The following is a 19,491-nucleotide window of genomic DNA, read 5'->3' as shown; positions in this document are numbered from 1 at the left end:
AGCAAAAACTGCATACGGGTGATTTTAACTTCTAATTACATTTTTCACCAAAATTCATCGAGAAATTGGCATATTAGTCATTTTTTAACTGGTTTTTGGCTTATTTACAGGTTTCCAGCCATTGCATTAAGACATTGATGTCTCCGATCACTATAAAACTACTCTAAACCGTGCTTCACTTACAGTTCTGTTAATATTACAGGTTAATATTCCCAATGTATTTTGGTATGTTCGCACGAATTTTTGGAAGTTGTTCAGATTTTTTTTGTTTAATTGTATTCATGTCATTTGGGATGATACCAATAAATCGTGGGAACAAGCCAAAAAAAAAAGGGAATAAAACAATATATCGTGAGAAAACCTGTGAAGATGGTAAAGTCATTAAAAATTCGTTTAGAATTATAGGCCAAATTATGAAAAATTCCTCAGTTTTATTAAAAAAAAAACATTTTTTTTCCTAAAAACAATTCCTCCGATTATCCAGTTGAGTGGACTGACTGGTAAGATTTCACCAACAAACATGACCCCCCACCAAATGTGTTACACGTTTCTAATGGACACACACTAGTGCCCCACCGTACCCTATACCGACAGGCCGACACGCTGTGTTTATCGTCGCGCTCTCCCCGTGAAAAAGGTACACGCACATAACTCAGTCAGTCGGTCGATCGGACGGTCGTGGTTCGGGATCCGTCCAAACGCTCCAAAAAAAGAAAAAGCGCCGCAACACCCTCCCTTCGTTTCGCGCGATCCATCGTCTCCTCAGCTCACTGGTAGCTCATCTGTGCACATGTGGCTGGTGGTGGTGTAACTGCTGACACCGCTGAGCCCTACAATCGCGGTCAGCGCAAGGTTGCATAGTGTGTGGACGCGCGGTTGTGTGCTTTCGTACTTCGTTCCAATCGATCTAACGCAACACACCATCATCACACGTCGTCTTCGTTGTTGTTGTTGTTGTCTCGTTGTGTTTCGTGTTCTGGTGCGTTTTGCCTGAACCGCACAGTTTGCCGTAAATTCCCGAAGTGCTTTCATCCGGATTTCGCGCACCGCGTCAGTGTTTGGTGCAGAGGAGGAGAGATCATCATCATCTCGATCTCGTTCGCCGGAGAAAGAGTGTGTGTGTTTGTGTGTGTGTGTGTTAAAGGGAGAGAGTGTGAGATCAAGGGAGCAGCAACACACTTGACAGCTTATACGGAAATAAACGCTCATTGAATGGTATGGTGGATCGGAGTCGCGCGTGCTCGGGCGGTTTTGCGGCCCGTTTCGTTGATGCGTTGATGTCGAAAGAGAGCGCACGCTGAAGGGCTCGTCGATGCCGCACGCCCCACCAAACGAACGAAGTCATCCGCGCTTTAGCTGCCCGCTGGTGGTTTAATGCTTGCCGTAAAGTGGTTCCGTGTTGAGGTTCGAACAAAACGATCGTGTAGTGTTGCTGCCTTCTGTTGCGCCACCTAGGAGGAGGGCGCCTAGAGTGTGGAACAAGCAGAACACGGCGCACAACTGTGTGCAATTTGTGTGAAGTGTGTTCAAAGTAGAAGAACGAAACAAAACCGCTCAGTGTTGCGTATGCAGAACGTTGCTGGCGGCACTCTTTCTACCGTTCGAAACTCATTTTCATTTGTAGCCTCATTGTGGTTGAGAGGACACTCTCCGAGTCTTTCGGTAAACTAGACGCACCTCCACCACATCCGAAAATGCCGGAATCAATGATCATGAACCGAATCTTTCGGTACTTCATGAAGTTTCACGGATACTTCATCGCGATCTGCACGATCTTCTTCACCTCCGTCATCATCGTGAGCTCGTTCATGGGCCGGGACATGCACGACGAACCCCTGTTCGTGGAGGAAGAGTGTAAGTAACCGGGGGAAATGGCAGGGAGATGAGCGCTGAATGGGTTTTTTCACCAATCACAAAGAAAAAGGGCATCTTTGTGCAGCAGCAGCAGCAGCAGCGAGCTAGAAAAGGTCATCCAAAGGGACTTACACTCCAGTGAGCAAGTATGACACAATTCTGCTGCGGCTTTGGGAAAGTAAGAAGGCGCGCGCGCGCGCATACACTCCCCCGTTTTGAGACGGGTGGTTTCTACCCTCCTTCCCCCCATAAGATGTTGTAAGCCGTGTGCAATATTTATTCAGCTTGGATGTTGTGTTGTGTTGTGGTGCGCAAAACAACATCGATTCTCGCTCCAGCCAAAGTGCTCCCGAAGTGCGCGGCATTAGTGTGTTACAAAGGGATTGGGGCAACCGAGCCGAACCTAAATGGCAAAATAATTGGAAAACGGTTCACTTCAATTCTGCATTATTTTTCCCAATTGCGGTTAATCTTTTTTTTTTGACGGATTTCACTCCGTCTCTCTTTCTCTCTCTCCCGTTTGCGCTTGAGTTTCATTTCCGGCTGGCCACAAGTTGACCATTGTTTATTCTGCTGCTTTTTTTTTTGGTTGTTGTTTTTGCTTATCTTGTTCAAGCGAGAAGGAATAATAAGACTGCCTGCCAACAAACAACAACAACAGGGCGAGCTTATTATTTGGAGCACACACTTTTCTAGCACAGTTTGTTGGTGGTGCTTTTGCGAATTTAAAAAAAACATCCCCCATCCCCCGAGCCATGATTCGGTGAGGGATTTTTTGTTTCGTTTGGTGTGTCTTGCCCCGGCGTTGTGCTACACTAAACGAAAAGCGGCAAATTAATATTTATTAGCCCTGTGCGCAAGGGGTTTGCGAACTTTGCCGTGCGGATGTTGCGCGGCGGATTGATTTTGCTACTTTCAAACACTTGAGATTGAGATTCGTGAAGGTGAAGCGCAAAGTTTTGCGGTTTTGCGCTAGTGATGTGCTCTCTGGAGCGCACCCACGACTCCGATCTGATTCCGATTATTGTTAGGCCGATTCCGACTCCGATAAAACGGATTCACTAGATCCGCGCGGAGTCGGAATCGCCCAGAGTCGTCCAGAGTCATCCGGAGTCGGACAGAGTCGTCCGGAGTCGTCCGGAGTCGTCCAGAGTCATTCGAAGTCGTCCAATCGGAATCGGAGTCATTCGAAGTCGTCTAGAGTCAATCGGAGTCGAGCCGTGTGGTTTAATGTGAGTCGTCCAGAGTGGTCCGGAGCCATCCGGAGTCGTGCGGAGTCGTCCGGAGTCGTCTGGAGTCATCCAGAGTCGTCCAGAGTCATCCGGAGTCGGCCGGTGCCAGTCGAAGACGATCGGAATCGGAGTCATTCGGAGTCGTCTAGAGTAAATCGGAGTCAAGCCGTGTGGTTTAATGTGATTGTGATCAGGCATTTCATTTCGTTGTGCTTTTAGTCTTTCCATTTGCGTGTGCACTTCGTATACAGGCCTCTATTTCCAAAGGCCGACTCCGAACGAATCTGGACGACTCCTGACAACTCCTGACGACTAAAAAAGACCTTGGACGACTCCGGACGACTCCGACTCCGAATGATCCCAAAAAATCCGGGCGACTCCAAACGACTCCGGAAGACTCCGACTCCCAATAATTCCGGACGACTCCGGACGACTCAGGATGAATCCGGACGACTCTGACCTCGAATGAATCTGGGCAACTCCGGAAGACTCCGAACGATCCCGAACGACTCCGGACGACTCCGTAGAACTCCGACTCCGAATGACTCCGAGTGACTCCTGGGAACTCCGGACGACTTCGGACGACTCAGAACTACTCCGAACGACTCCGAATAAAGCAATGCGAATATTTTCCGGTGTCGATTCCGCATTTATCGGAATCGGATCGATGTCGATTCCGGATTTATGCCAACTTTACCCATCACTATTTTGCGCTTCCGCCAATTGTTGGTAGCTGGCAACGTAGCAACACAACGCATCAAGTGTCAATAGTGCCAAATAGTGTTTGGTCCAATTAGCAAACTTTCCCGTAGCGCGCAACCTAACCGTGCTCCATATTCCGAGTTGCTCCCGTTTTGCCAACGCGAATGATACGTCATCGCCGGCACGCTGTGTGCACTCAATGCCAATGGGAGCGGAGGAACTGCAAGGGTGCGATGATATCGCCGTCAAACATATTGCCAATGCAACGGGATGTACCTCTTGCGGGCTGCCCCCCCAAGACAAACTTTCGAGTAATGAATTTACCTTCCCATCTGTCTCTCTCTCTCTTCCCTTTCCGCAACCGTTTCGGGGGACAACGCACAGACGAGCCGGTGCTAAAGTTTCCCGTGCTCATTCAACTGGAATCGGTCCTGTGGCTGACGGCATCCGTAATGCTGCTGGCCGGACTGTACAAGGTAAGGGAGCGGAAGTGTGGCCTCGACCTTGTTCGGTTGTCGCTTATCTTTCCTACCATTGGAAAATACCCAACAGGAAAGCAAGATTTACATCACCCCCTTCCTGGCGCTCTTCATCGCGGACGGTGTGGTGGTGATCGTGCAGGAAACGATCAACCTCTGCACCGGGCGCATTTCCGAGCTGGGCACGATCGACACGCGCCAGCTGGTGGTAATGATACGTAAGTACACGCCCAACAACCCTCTAACCATCGGGGATTAAACTGACACTCATCCAATATCTCTTCCGTTCCCTACAACTCCAGTGGCAAACGTGTACGTACTCGTTAGCCTGATCGTGCTCTACCGGATGTTTGGCAAGGAGCCACTGCCAGCGACGCAGAACAACTTCGTGCGCTTCGACAACGAGCAGGACGTGGAGACGGGCCACGGGATGGGACCGGTCACGGCGCCACCACCTGCCGGTCCGGCCAATGTCAACGGTTCGTTGAACTCGCCCAGTTTCGCCGGGAACGGTGTCACGGCACAGCACGCGACCTAAGGGAGCGCCCCGCCCGAAGCAGCAAGCAAGGGAGCGAAAGCCGGCCAGTCCCACGGCGTGCATATGTTAGTAATATGCGCTAGTGAAAGTGATGTACATACTCGTTTTGTAAGTGTCAGCGGTGCGGTTTTGGTCGTGCCATCCGCACGCGCGTGTGTGTGTGATCAATATGGCAGCGATGGAATGTGTTTTTTGCCGGCGGAATGATGATGAGGTGATGTGAAGCTGCCAGCAGCCCGACGAGAGCAGCCAGAAATGCCGCAGCCTGAAATTCCAGCGCAGTCTATTGTGTAAGTGTTGCATTGTCGTGTAAATGTTTGAAACAGACTGAGGCGAAATCCTTGACGTATGACATTTAAGCATAAGGGTATATCTTAACACAAAAGCCATTAAAGTACGCCTGAGTACAGCCCGGAGAGAAAGTTTGCAGTGAAGAGTCGCATATCTTCGCATGCTTGCTGTCTCTTCCTACTCGGTTGCCCTGTTATTGCTGCTCCCTTGCTGTCTTTCATTAAGCTAGGCATACACAGCAAGGCATCGAGATAAGTCAAACGAACGGACGCGGCGATGGATGGACGGAGGCGATGGAAGCTAATTCCGAAAATATTGCAACTTCATTTCACGTTAATGATCCGGTAAAGGACGCAAAATCGATTCACCTTCGAGGCGGGTAGTGAAACTCTCTGCATATAACCCCGCGCCCAAAAGGGGGAGTTAAATATTTCACGCGAATTTCTCGCTATTGGCAGGGCGCTATTGGGCTTTTTAATTAACACGTGAATATTTATTGCCCGAAGGGGCATTTTTGGGGGGGATGGTGATGGTAGCTATTTCGTTTCGCTCGTCCAGATGGTGTGAAAGTGGAAGATGTTTGGAACGGTTGATTAGAGGATGGAGAAGAATGATGTACCATGACGGTACTGGGGAGGTTAACTGTTTAGAAAATTAAACACAACAGTTAGCCTCCCCAATACCGTCAGTAACGTTTAGAAAACGGCCAAACAATTGGTTCGTAGAAAGGTGCAGTCCAATCAAGGCTAGGAATAGCCGGAAGCATGAATCACTGTTGCCATGGGATAGGGGAAAAGAAGGAAGAAAAAACAGGAATTATATGTCAGAATGAATTAATCATTTCAAACGTCTTATGATAAGACGTTACAAGACGTTAGAAGATCTCTTAGTAGCAATCATTATTCTTTACAATTTACTGTAGCGCCATCAATAATCAAACTAAGTCAATAATTATACCAAACGTCTTACGATAAGACGTTAGAAGACGCTAGAAAATCTCTTAGTAGCAATAATTTCTCTTGACAGTAAATTGTAGTGCCATCTATTCAAAAACCAAATTAGTAATAACGCCAAACGTCTTACGATAAGACGTTAGAAGATCTCTTATGATCAATCAATTTCTCGTGACAATTAACTGTAGCAATTCCCCTTTCTAGAAATTTCTCATGATAAGACGCTGGAAGATCTCTTAGTAGCAATCAATTTCCCTTGACAATGAACTGTAGCGCCATCTTTTGTGCAATCAAATTAGTAATCAAGCCATACGTAACAGCTGTGTGCACTGTCATAAACACAGCAATAATAAACCGTTTATGAGTGTCACACTGGTTGGAGGGGCTTGCTCTGCTCTAAATAAGCTCCCGGTAGTGAAGCTGTACCGCTGCAATGACGGCAGCTTTACGGTTTCCGGTCGCGAACCAATGTGTGCCGGGCTAGTGTAACCCGGAAGACATGCAGACAGTAACCGCACTACCCCTCGCCTGAGTGATACTCCCGCGTGTGGTCTAAGCTTACCTGCGCTACCATCTCTCCACGCAGCCACACTAACTGCGGTAATTATTTATGGTCATCTCTGATTTGCGTACTTCGCGAGGCTGGTTACACAAACAGAAGCACTGTTTGCGTGTGGCTCACGCTGTGTAGGATGTCCGTGTGTCCCCGGTGACTCGGTCAGGCTCCAGGGGCAGGGTCAGTGCTAGAGCAGTTTGCATAGCTCTCTCTCTCTCATTCCCTCTGGGTACAAAATTTTAATTCGTTCACAAATTGTAATTATCTCCAGGCGCATTGTTGTCGCTCGAATATCTACATCACTCGGTCGCGTCCACCCCGTAAACCCCCTGCCCTTTATTGCGTATCACGCAACCGCGACTTGCTGCACCGTTTAGCGCTCCGCTGTGTGTAGCGCGTCTTTGTGTGTTCGTCCGACAGTAATGTTGGCTTTTTTGTAGTTGTTGTTGTTGCCCTCCTCCCACCACTCCGCTGTTACACGCATTGTGTTCCGATCCGAAGGGGGTTTAAAGCGTTTTAAGCAATCACGATAGACCCACACACACACACACACACACACACACACACACACACACACACACACACACACACACACACACACATCGCTCCGGTGCGTACGTATCGCGAGTAACTAAACTGTTGTACGCAAAAAAAAAAACGTGGAGAGGAAAACAGTGATCCACAATGACCTACCCAAGCATTGGAAATGGGTGAGCGGTTTAACCTTTCTTGTTGCATGGCTTTCGATTGTGTTCTGTCTAGTGCTTCTTTTTTTTTTGTTTTTTGTTTTTTTTTACCGAGGCTCAAATAAACATGACTTTCGTTATTGTGGGCCGCGTGATTACGGTAATTTAGCGAGGTTTCGTGCCTATCTTTTGATTTGTCATGGATGAATGCTACATGGTAGCAGTGTTTTTGAAATTTAGTCACGCCTTTTGCCGGATGTGGACCTCATTGTAGCAACTAGAAAAAAGGGAAAAACACGATACTTATCCAACATACCCCGCGGGAGGTGAAATCTGGCATAATAATGGTGATATGGAGAAGAGCCTTAGTGACAACGTTACGTCCTTCAAACACTTTCATTCCGAGAAATATAATACATTCCGTGCTGTCCATGATAAGCAAATACACAAGACACTGCAAGAAGTCGCAAGATCTCTTCAGGAATCTTACCCTCCAATGTGGTCTGATTACAAGACAGGACTACCCGAAATTAATTCTTATCATCCTGGATTACACTCTGCGGCCGGTTGCGTATCGTTCACGCCGCTTTCCAAGCCCTATCTCTCGCAGAAGGAAGCAGTTTATTTGGGAAAGACAGCGAAACGAACGATAACGTCGGCTTGCTGCATGCATGATCTTCAGGAAATGTGTGCAGAGAAGCGTTGATGAATTGGTACGCCGACGCTCGGTTCCCCCAGTTCGGGTTTGATTGAGCTGTGTGTTGGTGAGAGGGTTTGTGTTAATTTGTTTCGTTTGGTTGTTGCTTATTTTTCTGAGCAACTCATTTACTCTGAGCGCTGTTGAAAGAGGAAGATGCTAATCGAAGTAAAAGTTGGAATCATTTGCTGAAGGAACCGGTGCATCAAGCATGATTCAGATGAAAACTAATCAACCGATTTTAGTTTTTGTATAGTGAAGTTGTTGAGTTAGTATTCAGAGGCCTCAAACACTGTTTATTTAGCTATGTATTTTGAACATGAATATGGTTCTAACTTTTTATAATAACTCTTTGATAGTAAAATATAGCATCGAGGCTTTAAGGCTCCATATCAAGAACTTGAAGAACCCAACGATACCTCCAAAAATTCTACCAAAAATCTTTTATTTTGAAAAACCTATCATCAAACTAATCATCAAAACGCTTGGTGGAGCCTAAATGCATCAAAATCAGAATATTTTTTCCCCAAAAAAGCCTAACGAAAAAACATCCCAAAATTTATAGTAAATAAATGAGAAGTTAATTGCAGAGAAACTGATTCCAACGCGTTGGAGAGATTGTTTCGTCAACATGCCTCGTTAACCAATCTATTCATCTAATAATTGCTTCCTCTAATTAAGATCTCTCTCCTCCTTCCACCCTTTTTTTGCAGCATCAACATTAACCACTCGATCGATGAATATTGGAGCGATTGTACTATCCCTTTCACCTTGCCACAAACACGAACGCGAATGAGGTTCATCCAAATAGCCAGCATCATCTAAATGAGCATCATCATCACTAAAAGGAAACTGATCTACCACATCTAAGTACACACACACATACACACAAGCGACTGCAGCCACACGACGGTGCAGAAACTCACTCACGTGCTTTACCACAATTGGCCAATTAGGGCAACTGCATGAGAAACTCCGCTCATCGTACAGACACCGCCGCCGATCACGCACGGGAAAGACACAGTCTGTGTGTATCTGTGCGTTAGTCGTTGGGTTATCCAGTGCGTGGTTTTAGCGTGAGATCGTGTTCGCGTGTAATGTAACCATACATTCGAATGGAAAATGATCCTCTCCGAGAGACACAACCCATTCCCAGCCATCATGTCACCACCGAAGCTGCGTGTGGTTGTTGTTGCTGTTGTTGCTGTTGCTGGCCCAGCTAATCCATCTACCGGAGTCGGAGCGTTTAAGAAAGCCGAAAGTTTTGATACGAAGTATCCTCGCACGTGGACGGCAGCAGAGATGAGCTTAAAACGATCGGCCACCATTTTTTGTTTGTTTGTTTTTAGCGTTACGTCATTATTTTATTTAGTGTTTAGCTTAAAGGGTAGCTAGCGTAGGACGCGATACGCACACGTAAATATATGTGTATTATGTTATCATTAATCGGTGGACTGTGTGTGACGTGAAATAGGGCAGGAGAGCTGTAGAACGCCAGACAGAGAGAGAGGACACGCCACGCACACAAGTATGATAATCCCCACCCCAATCTCACTATGGCCAGTTAGTAGGGTAGGTGCGTGCCGTGCCGAGTGGATAAGCCGAGACCGACGACTTTCCTTCTTCGAACAGGGTTAACAAAGCACACATGGTCGCTGCTGCTGCTGCTGCTGCTATCTAAGCTCTTGTAACAGCGTAACTTTCCCGCACAGGGTTTTGGCGCTAATCCCCAGCCAGGCGACGGCCGGGTAATTCGAGCCGGAGGAGCAGTTTAGAACGCGAAAGGTCATGCACACAAACACATAAAGTGCACCACCGAAGCCAAATAATGAAATAGATAAATAAACGATGAAAGCGAGAGACAGCGACCCCGCCGCCGGATCGCGTTTTGTTACAAACAGCATGTACAGGCAATAACGCAACTAGACTGCGCGGAAAAGGGCACAGAGACCCCGGGGAGGAGCACGCGAGAGACGCAGGACGTGTAGAAAATATAGCATACAATCGGAGAGTTGAAAACAAACGATACGTTAGGTTCCTTGTTTTGTTGCTGGTTGGCTCTCATCCGATTACTCGTTTGCCGCGCGCACATTAACAAACGCCACATGAAAAATGAAACGTATTCCCAAACGGCACCGTGGGTCGGGGGAGTTGGGGGCTTGTGTAGGAGGTTTTAAATTCTGCTCGCAGCTTTTTTTTTAATTCCTTTTCAAAGTTTGTTTGTGTATCTGTCCGCTACCGCCGCGCCAACGTATAAAAGTACGCAAAGCATGGAGCTGCCCCCACGAAAAGAATTATTGCATTGCACATCCGGGCTGAGTGAGATGGAGGCTAAGCCGGAGAAAGAAAGCGGGGTCAATGCGGCTTATTGCGAGGTAATTGAAGAATGCCTCCCAGGGTGGGCTGGAAATTCGAGCAGTCTCACAGCTGTTGGCACAAATACTACGAAAAAAAAATGCGATTTATGATCGAGAGAGCGGCACTTTGCGTTGGGAAGTTGTTGGGGCGAAATGCGCGACTCCTGTAATGCCACAGCATCATCATCAAGTGCCATGATGCTCTCTAATGTCCGTAATCGGGCCCACCGTTTCAAGGTTGCCTTCAGACACACGCCAATGCCACGCCACCTTCCCCTTCCGCGTTAGTCTAATTTCCTCCTAATGCCCGACCGACCGCACGCCACCTGCGGTGCCAACCGAAAACGCGTTTGCGTGCACCACAGCGCGCTTGATGCGCGCCAACTGATACGCGGCAGTACGCCTCCCAGAGTACGCCAACAGCGCCGTAGGAAACCCATCGCACACTGTGCCTCGACCGTGTGAACGAGGTTTCTCCAACGGGGGAAGGGGATAAAGGTAGCGCCGCAAAAAGCAACGTAACGCGCGCGTACCAGGGGGTTGTGATGAAAAATGGCGGATAAGCGAAAGTTTGCCGCTCATCCCTCCCACTGCTCCCGCGGCGTGGGAGAGTTTTTTTTTTGGGGCGAAGGTCGGTAAAAACGCGATAAATGGAACTCTGTAAGACTGCTGAGAGCACACCTCAGTAAAACCGAAGCAAAACAGCTCCCAGAGTCCCAGTAATGGACGGGAATGGTCGCTTCCTGTGAGCATCTAATATTCTTGGAGCCGCCGAACCTCCACTGTTGCGCATTACAACGCTGCAAATACACCCATAAATAAGTCTTCCAGGTAAGTGTTTTTGCCTCCCAACATTTTAACGAATTCCTTGAACAACTTCAAGGTGCCTGATGACTGCTGTTTAAATACCAACTTCTTTCTGGGATATTGACTGTTCGCAAGGTTCGCAAGGTTGCGCGCGCAAGAAGTGTCTGAAATGTGTTGTTTTGGAATTTCTCATCACATTCCAGTCATCACTTTGGAGCTGGCATGGCCTATATGCAAAGAGAGCCTTATCCGTCATAGTTGGAGGTATTGTGCTGTCATGTCAACCGGCACGGCGGGGTCTCGTTAACCCCCCCCCCCTTTGCAGCAGACACAATAGTGTCTATCATGCACAAATTGTTTGAAAATTTGGCACAAACTTTGTGATGGCGTGCAAACCCGAAGAACAAATGCTGATAATTTGCCTTAAAAGATGGAGGTTGTTGTGTTCTCCCTCCCTACTAACCTGCATTGGATGCCGCAGAATGTCATTGTAGTAGGACGTCGTCGAATGTGGAGGTAACGATTGCTGCTGCTGGAATTGTTGGCTGAGTGATTGGGCCTGTTGCTGCTGCTGTTGCTGCTGTTGCTGGTAGTAGGACATCTGCAGGCACTGCACCGGCGAGGGCAGTGTGCGACCGGAGCTGGGACGCAGCTGCGGCGTCGTCTGGGACGGCTGTATCACCCCGTAGTTCTGATGGATGATGGATTGCGACAGCAGCTGCCGCTGACTGGGCGGGCCCCCATCAACACCACCACCACCCATGCTTACCGCATTCCCGGAGGCGATTATCCGCTTCGGACTGTTCATGCCGATGCTAAGGTTCGGGTGGTGCATTGGCTGTTGCGACTGGGAACCTTGGGCCTGCTGGTGGAGTCCGTGCTGCTGCTGCTGTTGCTGCTGAAGGTTGTGCAGTTGCTGCTGCTGGTGCTGTATCAGCTGCTGCTGCTGCTGGAGATGCTGCTGCTGCTGGTGCTGCTGCTGCAGATGGTGGTGCTGTTGCTTGAGCAGCAGCTGCTGCTGGGACAGCAGCTCGGCACTGAGCGGTTGCTGGAACGGTGGCCTCAGCGGAGGCTGTCTGCAAGTGCAATGCTGAGCGTTAGTGCCTTCCACTTCGCAGGGATTCGGGGCTCGAGTACGGGGGCCCACACTTACCTGAGCGGTACCTGTCGGACCGGCGTCCCCTGCAGGGACCGACTGGTGGAAGAACACATCGACGTGGTCAGGCTGGCCGACTCCCAGTGCTGCACCAGCGCGTTCAGGCGGGCCTCTTCCAGCGCTTGCTCCGTCTCGCTGCTCGAATCATAGTCCGGGCCCTGTTTTTGGGAGTGCGAGGAGTTGCAAGGGTTAGATTCACATTACATTGAATTCGTTAGCCTGCTCCCGCTGTCGAGTACTTTATCTTAAAGTGCTCTTAACGCTTTTTTGGACTACATGATTCATCGGCATTCCTGGAATCCATAAGGATATCTCCCAAAAACTCAATCACACCACTCACAAGCACACACATTCACCCAACGTTGCGTACGCACACATACAACCGTCGATAAACAGAATTGATTGGATTCGAAACTCAATTACCCTCTCAACACCCTGTAGGGCCTTGTGAGCCTCCCAACTCTCCAAACGAACGAACAGGCTTTCGGCACACATGTTGCGTCGGCCGGAAAAATGAAACACAAACAAAAGACACACACACCCACCCACACCGAAACAGAAAACAATTCAATTTTCCTCCTCTCAGTGAAAAAAAGGCAAGTAACTTACCTCTTCGATCTTCTGATCCAGCATGCGGAAGAAATTCTGTTGGCTGGAGGATATTTCCCTGCGGAGGAGCGCCGCCACCCAGGATTGAACGAGGACGAGAGGAAGTGAATGGCCGCAGCAGCATCGGCAGCAAAGCATTGGGAAAAGGATGGAATAAAGAGGAGAAAAAAACACCGTTTGACGATTGCTGTCTCTGGAAAATCTCTCCCTCCCTGTGTCTCCGAATGATTCAGGACCTAACCACACTCTCACTGTCCGGTGGCATACTTACTGACTCTGAAGCAGCGAGCCATTTTTGCGTAGTATGGACACGATCTCGCCGTTGGGTGGTTCCGGCGAACCGTCGTCCCGCAGCGAATGCTCCTCGTCCAGCTTCTCCTTCTCGCCGTTGAGGTCGCCCCGATCGCCCCGGTCGCCCCGCTCGTCGCTCCGACCGTTCTGTCCGTCCTCCTCGTCCGCTTCTGCATCCTCTACTTGGTGTGCGGGAGAAAAAAAAACACGGAAAAGTAAAGATTAATTTAAGAGCAAGCAGAAAGTGAAACAAAAAACCACAGTCACGGTGTGACAACCGGAACGGCGGATGCAGAAAACAATATAAATTATTGCTCTGGCCCGAGTTGGGTGGAATGTATTTCGGGTGGTAAAAACAGAATAAAGGTCACAGTAGTTTCCGATGGCTCGTTGAGTCGATCGATTTTTGGGCCGACGCACTCTCCCACACACATACACATTGTTGTCCTGTTGACCTTTTGCACTGGGCTTGTAATCGAATTTGCGTTGTACTTCAGGCACCAGACTTCCCCGCTGGTCCCTTGGATCCACTTGCTGGGATGCGTTAAATCAGTATGGGAAAATGTCAAAATTCACACTTCAAGTCTCATGCAAATTCTGTGCAAAACCTGCCTGTTGCCAGGCATCACGATCTAGTGAAGCAGATAAACACGTTGGAGAGCAAGTTTTTGAGGCATGAAATCTGCTTTCCAGAAGAGATTTGTTCACTGAATTGTACTACGGCACAATACGGTTCGGGAAAGATGTTGAAACACGAAATCGATTGTCATCATGCAATGAATGTATGAAAGTTCTGATGTTAGAAAACAATATGACGTCTTTTATTCGATAAATTCAGTCCTCTCTACACACTTAAGTAGGAACCAAATGCAAGCTGTTTGGTGAAACATAACTTCAACGGACCCTTACCTAAGACTATCCGGGAGCTGTGACTTGAATTTGACATGCCTTGACACACTCAAGTCAATCACACGCGTCTGTACACATGACGGGTAACAACTGCTCCGTGTGCTTCAAACAGTCAACTGCAAGATAAAGGTTACGACCAACTCCACAATCACAACAACAGTTCTTTCAAATCGTCAATGTCTCATCAATGGGTAGTGCGCCGGCGTCAGTTTTGGTGCGTTTTCAATGTTTGATGCTTTTATGCGATAACTACGAAATGTCGTACGTACATCAAACAAACATTGGTTTGGGGAGCGATATGTGACCTTCCCTCTCAGTGACTCACGCAAGCCGCTCGCTCGAGAGCTACCATTTCAAGCTCAAAACCTTAAGTATTTTTTGTACACAACAGGAAAGACAGCACTTACACCTTGACCAATGGGTTGCCAGCATCTGATTCCGGATCCCGGGAAGCGGTACGATCTTTCGAGTTTTGAGTTAACTCCTTCATAATGCGTCTGATGGCGTTTGCAGGTGATTCTGACCCGGAAACGTTGCAATTCCTTGCTCGGAACAACTTCCTTAGGATGTACATAATGTAGTAGAAGTACACTTTTACATAGTGACAGTTGGAAGGAACAAAGAACAAATACCGCGTTAAGATCGCACGCAGCAAACATCAGATAACGTGTGTCTATGGGCCTTACCGAACCAAATGATTAGAGCTAGGAGGAATTTATAATTCTCCCCTATATCGTTCCAGATCACGTCTCCAGCAGCAACAGTGAGCACTTCCAGGCCAAATATAAACCCGATCGGGATAAGAAAATGGTCAATTTCCTGTCCATCGTAATCCAAAGCATGAGAAATGTATACGACACAGAACTCAGCGCAATGGTTCTGAGATTCGTACACTAACTACGTACCAACAGGACACCCAACAGATGAGTAAATTCGGCAAACTTCCAATATCTGTTAAACACATCCTCTACGAGCGGATAATTGCGCACTTCGAGCCCTGAACAGAAAACGTCGGGTCAGTTGCGTGTTGTTAAGCGTATATCCGAAAAGATCTTACATTCGGCTAAAGGGTACTGGTGGCCACTCTGCCTCTGCACAACGTCCCGTACGTGTATCACTATCATGCTTACTACAATGTAGCTGTTTAACTTGATAAAATACACAAATTTGGGGTCCATTCTGGAAGGTGGCCGGTCACTACTATGGTGACTTCCCTACATAAACCAAAACCACGCTCCAGCCCAAGGTCTGCCCCGAAAGGTGCACCCTGTACAAGAATATCTGCGATAAAGATCGTTCGCAACTTACACGAATTTGCCATTACGACTAGATACGGCTAGGTGTCGACTACACTGTACAGTAAAGGAACTCCCTCGCGCTGTTTCTTTCCATCTTACTGTACGCTGACTAATGGGTAATCGGTAGCTCCAGGTGGGACAGAAGATTTGCGATTCTTCGTTCGAAACAGCTGCTTCAAGATGTACAGCGTGTAGTAAAAGTACGCTAATAGTGCTGAATTTGGAAGGAATGAAGAAAGGAACGTCGATCAGACACTACGTTTGGCGTTTTCCAATCGATCAGCATGCCTTACCGATCCACACGACCCCATCTTGACCCCTGCGCAGGAAACAATCCTCCGCCTCATCGTTCCAGCGCTTGATCACGTCCCCGGCGGCAACTAGCAGCACTTCCAGCCCGAGCATGAACCCGATCGGGTACAGCAACAGCTCCACTTCCTGTCAATCATAAACCGTGGCATAAGAACTCCATACGACCCTCCACCGTACAGATGACAGATTCGTACACGGACGAACCGCCGCTACGTACCAACCAGAGTGCCTGATAGAGCGACGCTACCGCCGTAATCCACACAATCTGAAACACTCCATCGACGACGGGATGATTGCGCAGTTCAAGCCCTGAATGGAAAAGCAAAACAGCACCCATACAGAACAAACCGTAACATCCGTCATGCGCATGACACTCGGCGGGAAACTGATACCGTACCAGGGTCGGTATTTCGTTTACGGCCGTGTGATGAGCAGCAGCAGCGTACAGATAATGTTTCTTTCAACCAGTCCCATCAGAACCCAGTGCCTTATCGCTTGTTTACGGCCAGTGAGTTCATTTTCCCTGGGTTTGGGCGCGACCAGGACCGCCGCCACGCCGGTTTTGCTGTCTGCTCGGCAACGGCAACAACATGATGATTAATCGCTAACGAAGGACCAAGTAAAGCGTGACTGTTGCAGCAATCGATTTACGTCATCGGAAATCGGTTGCGCTGAGCAGGGTGATTGGGCGAAGGATTCTGATGCTGCGGCTGCTCCGAGATAGCGAGCGTGCCAGAAGTTACTGGATTGAATGATTGAAGAAAGGCATCTTGGATTCTTGACATGTTGGACTGTTTTAATGTCACGGGGGGATTTTTTTTGCATGTTTCAAAATCACACTTAAAATACTCGTGTATAAATAAAAGTAGGTCCTAAATCTTATCGCTGTAAGCTTAACAGTAACAATCGCTTTCTCTCGTCCTCTTTCTCTCTCTCTCTAGCTGTAAGTGTCGTCCGGATCTTCGCCGAAAAAGAACTTCACCGGCCTGCGTGCCTGCTCGATGTCCTCCACCGCCTCGTCCTTGTACTGGCTGTCGAACGCCCGGTACAGTATGACCAGCGTGTATCCCACGTACAACGGCACCACTGTCGGAAGCACGGAGGGAACGTACGAAACAAGTCAGAAGATGTGTGTATGTGTGTGTGATTAAATAACGGCCAACGATATCTTACGTAGAAACACGGCTGCCTCGGCCGACAGGACCACCTCAACCAGGTCGCGATGCTCGAGCTTGCTGACCAGCTGCACCAGCACCAGGCTCCATTCGACCAGAAAGATGGTGGCAAATGGAAAGATGGCCTCCTTCCGTTCGCAGATCAGCCCGAGCAGGAAGATCAGCCCTGCCGCGATCCACGCAATCGAGAAGATGAGCTGCTCGAGCGGCCTCGAGCGAAAGAAAGCGTCTGTTCGAGGATATCATCAGGCAGAACCGAAAACAACAAAAAACACACAATTACACACACAGTCACCGAAAAGAAAAAAAAGATCCCCCAAAAGTATTATCACTAAAAATAACTAACAATTCGTCTCAAACGCTCGTGACACTTGTTTTCAGGGGGATTGCGTCGTGTGCGCTTGTCGCCGCGTTTCCTTCACTTACATTCGCTTGCTGAACGGCTCAGCTGATCTTCGTTGAGAATACTGGCGACAAAGATGCAGCCGAAAAATAGGGCAGAGATGGCGATCGCGTACCCGTGGGCTTTCACGTACCGTCGCAGTGGGCGCTCCATGTTGCTGCTGCTGCTGCCGTGGGTTAAAGCACCGTTGGAAGAGCCCTTAAGCCCACACACTACCACACAAACACACGCGCGCGCGCCCGTTCAATCCAAACCCACTCCAGGACGGTCGATTGTTCTCCTCCGGCTGGGAACTGGCGAATGACTGCGGCAACGTGCGTCGGATGGGATTGGGACCTCTCCGATTGAATCCCCGCGATACGATACACTCCGATGCGATCAAGCTGCTCTGCACAAACGCACGTAAGCACACACACACACACGCGAGGGGGTAGTTATGTCGGGAAACTCGTTTGAGGCGGTCAAGCGCTCGCTGCGTACTGGCCCGGTCGGGGCATGATCAACATAACGGCCCGTCGGCGTGCGCGATAATCCGGCTCGGAGAGACCGGGTGCAGTCACCAACACCAGGGCGAGAGAGAGAGAGAGAAATGGTGACGACGCAAACAACCTCACCCCACAAGTGGATTGCCCTCTGCTGCCGTGCGTGAATCTTGGGATACCGTGCTCACGTCACTGTTAGAACTGGGCGAAATGTGCGCGCGCGCGCGCGCACACAAACACCACCACCAGAAGGTGTGATCGGGAAACCTGATCACCACCGTCGCAGCATGGGCGATGCTTGAGGGAACCCGCGGGAATGTAACGGTAGACGGTGGCGATGAGATAAGACGAAACTGAGACAGAGAGAGCGAGATAGAAGAAAAAACACACGCGTCTAATGCGACGAACCCGAGTTCGTTGCGGGATCATGCGTATGATGCGACCGTTTTGATAGGGAAGCAAGTTTAAGGGGGGCTCGGAGAGGGAAGTTGAGATGTGTTTTCATGCTTTCTACCCGCACTTTATTTTGAGTGCGATGGGTGCATCAGGCGTATGAGTTTTAAAGCAATATCATTAACATTTTCGTCACGTATTCCGTGTTTCTTGTCTGCGCTATGTAAATTAGAACATTTTTGTGTGTTTAGGAACCTCTAAACGAAATGCTAAAACATCAAGATAAGTGATAAGAATGAAGTCAGGGTCACGCTACAATCCGATACAGTTCGACAACGATTTGGCCTCAACAGATCGAGACACCAGACAAAGTGTTCTATTTAAAAGCGTCATTGCCAAAGTCGTTAAAATATTTATTACGTACATTATAAAGCGTTCAACATAGATGAGCGTGTTTCGACACCTCTCTACTCGTCACAGTAGTAAACAAATCTTTGCATCGCATTTTAAGAAGTGGATTGTACGAAACAATAATGGCTCTTGAAACGTTTTGAATGTCAAGAAAGAAAACATACGAACAATGAGTATAGTTGTAACCACGTTGATTGACTAACTGTCGAATTTCTGTTCCATTTTGTCCATATTGATACAGTCGCGCTATCGTTGAAATATTTCAAACGATCTTTCAAATCTTTGAACACCGTTTCAACGCGCAACGTCGTCATGATCATGAACTCGATCTCAATCTCTCGAGCCAGCACCATACGCACGCACACGTTTTTTTTGGTACGTTACTCTCAAACATTTCTTTGAAAAGTTACTCATTTTCATTACTTTTATGTTGAGTTTATATTAATATAAACTAAATTGAGAGTTGAGTGTTGAGAAACTATCTGTATATGTGTATACGTATAAATTAACATATACTTTTTTAACTAAGTTTAAATTGATGTAAACTATATTTATGTCTATTTATTGGCCTATCTATATATATATAAATATTGGGCCAGTCCTATGGTACAGTCGTCAACTCGAGCGACTCAATTACATACCTGTCATGGATTCAAGCCCAGAAAGAACCAACAGGTCACTGAAAAGGCTATCTAACTTTTGAGAGAAACTTACGTCATAACTAGAAAAAAAAACATCAACAATCATTTCAATGTTATGGCCTGGTTGGCTGCGATTGAAGTTGTAACACATTTTTATTGAAAAAAAAATTGATAGTATTTTTAAAATTCAAATTTTACACTGATATGATAACAAACAATATTATGCACCTATACGCCAGATTTCATGCAAATCTTACGA

At 47.9% G+C, this 19,491-nt stretch overlaps 4 protein-coding genes across 13 annotated transcripts in view; 1 reads left to right on the top strand and 3 right to left on the bottom strand.

Annotated features, from left to right (window-relative positions):
- LOC120905113 (hormone receptor 4-like) overlaps nucleotides 1-19,491 on the bottom strand; it is a 74,843-nt gene that overhangs the window by 18,551 nt on the left and 36,801 nt on the right. For 8 of the 9 annotated variants that reach the window (XM_040315841.1, XM_040315851.1, XM_040315881.1 and 5 more), the window contains exons 3-6: nucleotides 13,189-13,390; nucleotides 12,918-12,975; nucleotides 12,306-12,466; nucleotides 11,616-12,228 (exon numbers count right to left, since the gene is read on the bottom strand). In XM_040315841.1, coding sequence (XP_040171775.1) covers nucleotides 11,616-12,228; nucleotides 12,306-12,466; nucleotides 12,918-12,975; nucleotides 13,189-13,390 — 1,034 coding nt within the window. The remainder of the gene's footprint in view (nucleotides 1-11,615; nucleotides 12,229-12,305; nucleotides 12,467-12,917; nucleotides 12,976-13,188; nucleotides 13,391-19,491) is intronic. The other variant, XM_040315915.1, reaches the window with a different exon arrangement.
- Nucleotides 642-10,016, top strand: LOC120905169. The gene is made up of 5 exons (XM_040316002.1): nucleotides 642-1,854; nucleotides 4,173-4,264; nucleotides 4,341-4,485; nucleotides 4,570-5,095; nucleotides 8,702-10,016. Exons 1-4 carry the CDS (start codon nucleotides 1,695-1,697, stop codon nucleotides 4,803-4,805), a joined length of 633 nt encoding a protein of 210 aa, XP_040171936.1. The 5' UTR covers nucleotides 642-1,694; the 3' UTR covers nucleotides 4,806-5,095; nucleotides 8,702-10,016.
- On the bottom strand, nucleotides 14,006-16,051 carry LOC120905180. Of its 2 annotated transcripts, none has more exons than XM_040316041.1 (6): nucleotides 15,945-16,051; nucleotides 15,709-15,853; nucleotides 15,175-15,629; nucleotides 15,023-15,114; nucleotides 14,804-14,936; nucleotides 14,006-14,708 (listed from the first exon to the last, which is right to left on the bottom strand). In XM_040316041.1, exons 3-6 carry the CDS (start codon nucleotides 15,293-15,295, stop codon nucleotides 14,521-14,523), a joined length of 534 nt encoding a protein of 177 aa, XP_040171975.1. In that variant the 5' UTR covers nucleotides 15,296-15,629; nucleotides 15,709-15,853; nucleotides 15,945-16,051; the 3' UTR covers nucleotides 14,006-14,520. The 2 variants fall into 2 exon arrangements, with proteins under 2 accessions (XP_040171975.1, XP_040171983.1); XM_040316049.1 differs by having other exon boundaries at nucleotides 15,949-16,051.
- On the bottom strand, nucleotides 16,498-18,033 carry LOC120905197. Its single transcript, XM_040316074.1, has 3 exons — nucleotides 17,329-18,033; nucleotides 16,901-17,131; nucleotides 16,498-16,813 (listed from the first exon to the last, which is right to left on the bottom strand). Exons 1-3 carry the CDS (start codon nucleotides 17,456-17,458, stop codon nucleotides 16,665-16,667), a joined length of 510 nt encoding a protein of 169 aa, XP_040172008.1. The 5' UTR covers nucleotides 17,459-18,033; the 3' UTR covers nucleotides 16,498-16,664.

The sequence above is a fragment of the Anopheles arabiensis genome, chromosome 2, assembly GCF_016920715.1.
Source record: "Anopheles arabiensis isolate DONGOLA chromosome 2, AaraD3, whole genome shotgun sequence".
In the NCBI taxonomy this organism is placed as follows: domain Eukaryota; kingdom Metazoa; phylum Arthropoda; class Insecta; order Diptera; family Culicidae; genus Anopheles; species Anopheles arabiensis.
The sequence above is the reverse complement of the archived record's forward strand: the minus strand, read 5'-3'. Positions and strand labels throughout refer to the sequence as shown.

Bases quoted from the DNA above. Each gene is read 5' to 3' on its own strand.
- LOC120905180 (XM_040316041.1), bottom strand. From the start codon at position 15,295: ATGGACCCCAAATTTGTGTATTTTATCAAGTTAAACAGCTACATTGTA. The intron at 14,937-15,022 runs GTACGTAGTTAG...TACGATGGACAG, and splicing joins ATCTGTTGGGTGTCCTGTTG to GAAATTGACCATTTTCTTAT. The intron at 14,709-14,803 runs GTAAGGCCCATA...ACTATGTAAAAG, and splicing joins AGCTCTAATCATTTGGTTCG to TGTACTTCTACTACATTATG.
- LOC120905169 (XM_040316002.1), top strand. From the start codon at position 1,695: ATGCCGGAATCAATGATCATGAACCGAATCTTTCGGTACTTCATGAAG. The intron at 4,265-4,340 runs GTAAGGGAGCGG...AATACCCAACAG, and splicing joins TGCTGGCCGGACTGTACAAG to GAAAGCAAGATTTACATCAC. The intron at 4,486-4,569 runs GTAAGTACACGC...CTACAACTCCAG, and splicing joins CCAGCTGGTGGTAATGATAC to TGGCAAACGTGTACGTACTC.
- LOC120905197 (XM_040316074.1), bottom strand. From the start codon at position 17,458: ATGGAGCGCCCACTGCGACGGTACGTGAAAGCCCACGGGTACGCGATC. The intron at 17,132-17,328 runs GTAAGTGAAGGA...ATCCTCGAACAG, and splicing joins GAGCCGTTCAGCAAGCGAAT to ACGCTTTCTTTCGCTCGAGG. The intron at 16,814-16,900 runs GTAAGATATCGT...TGCTTCCGACAG, and splicing joins CGAGGCAGCCGTGTTTCTAC to TGGTGCCGTTGTACGTGGGA.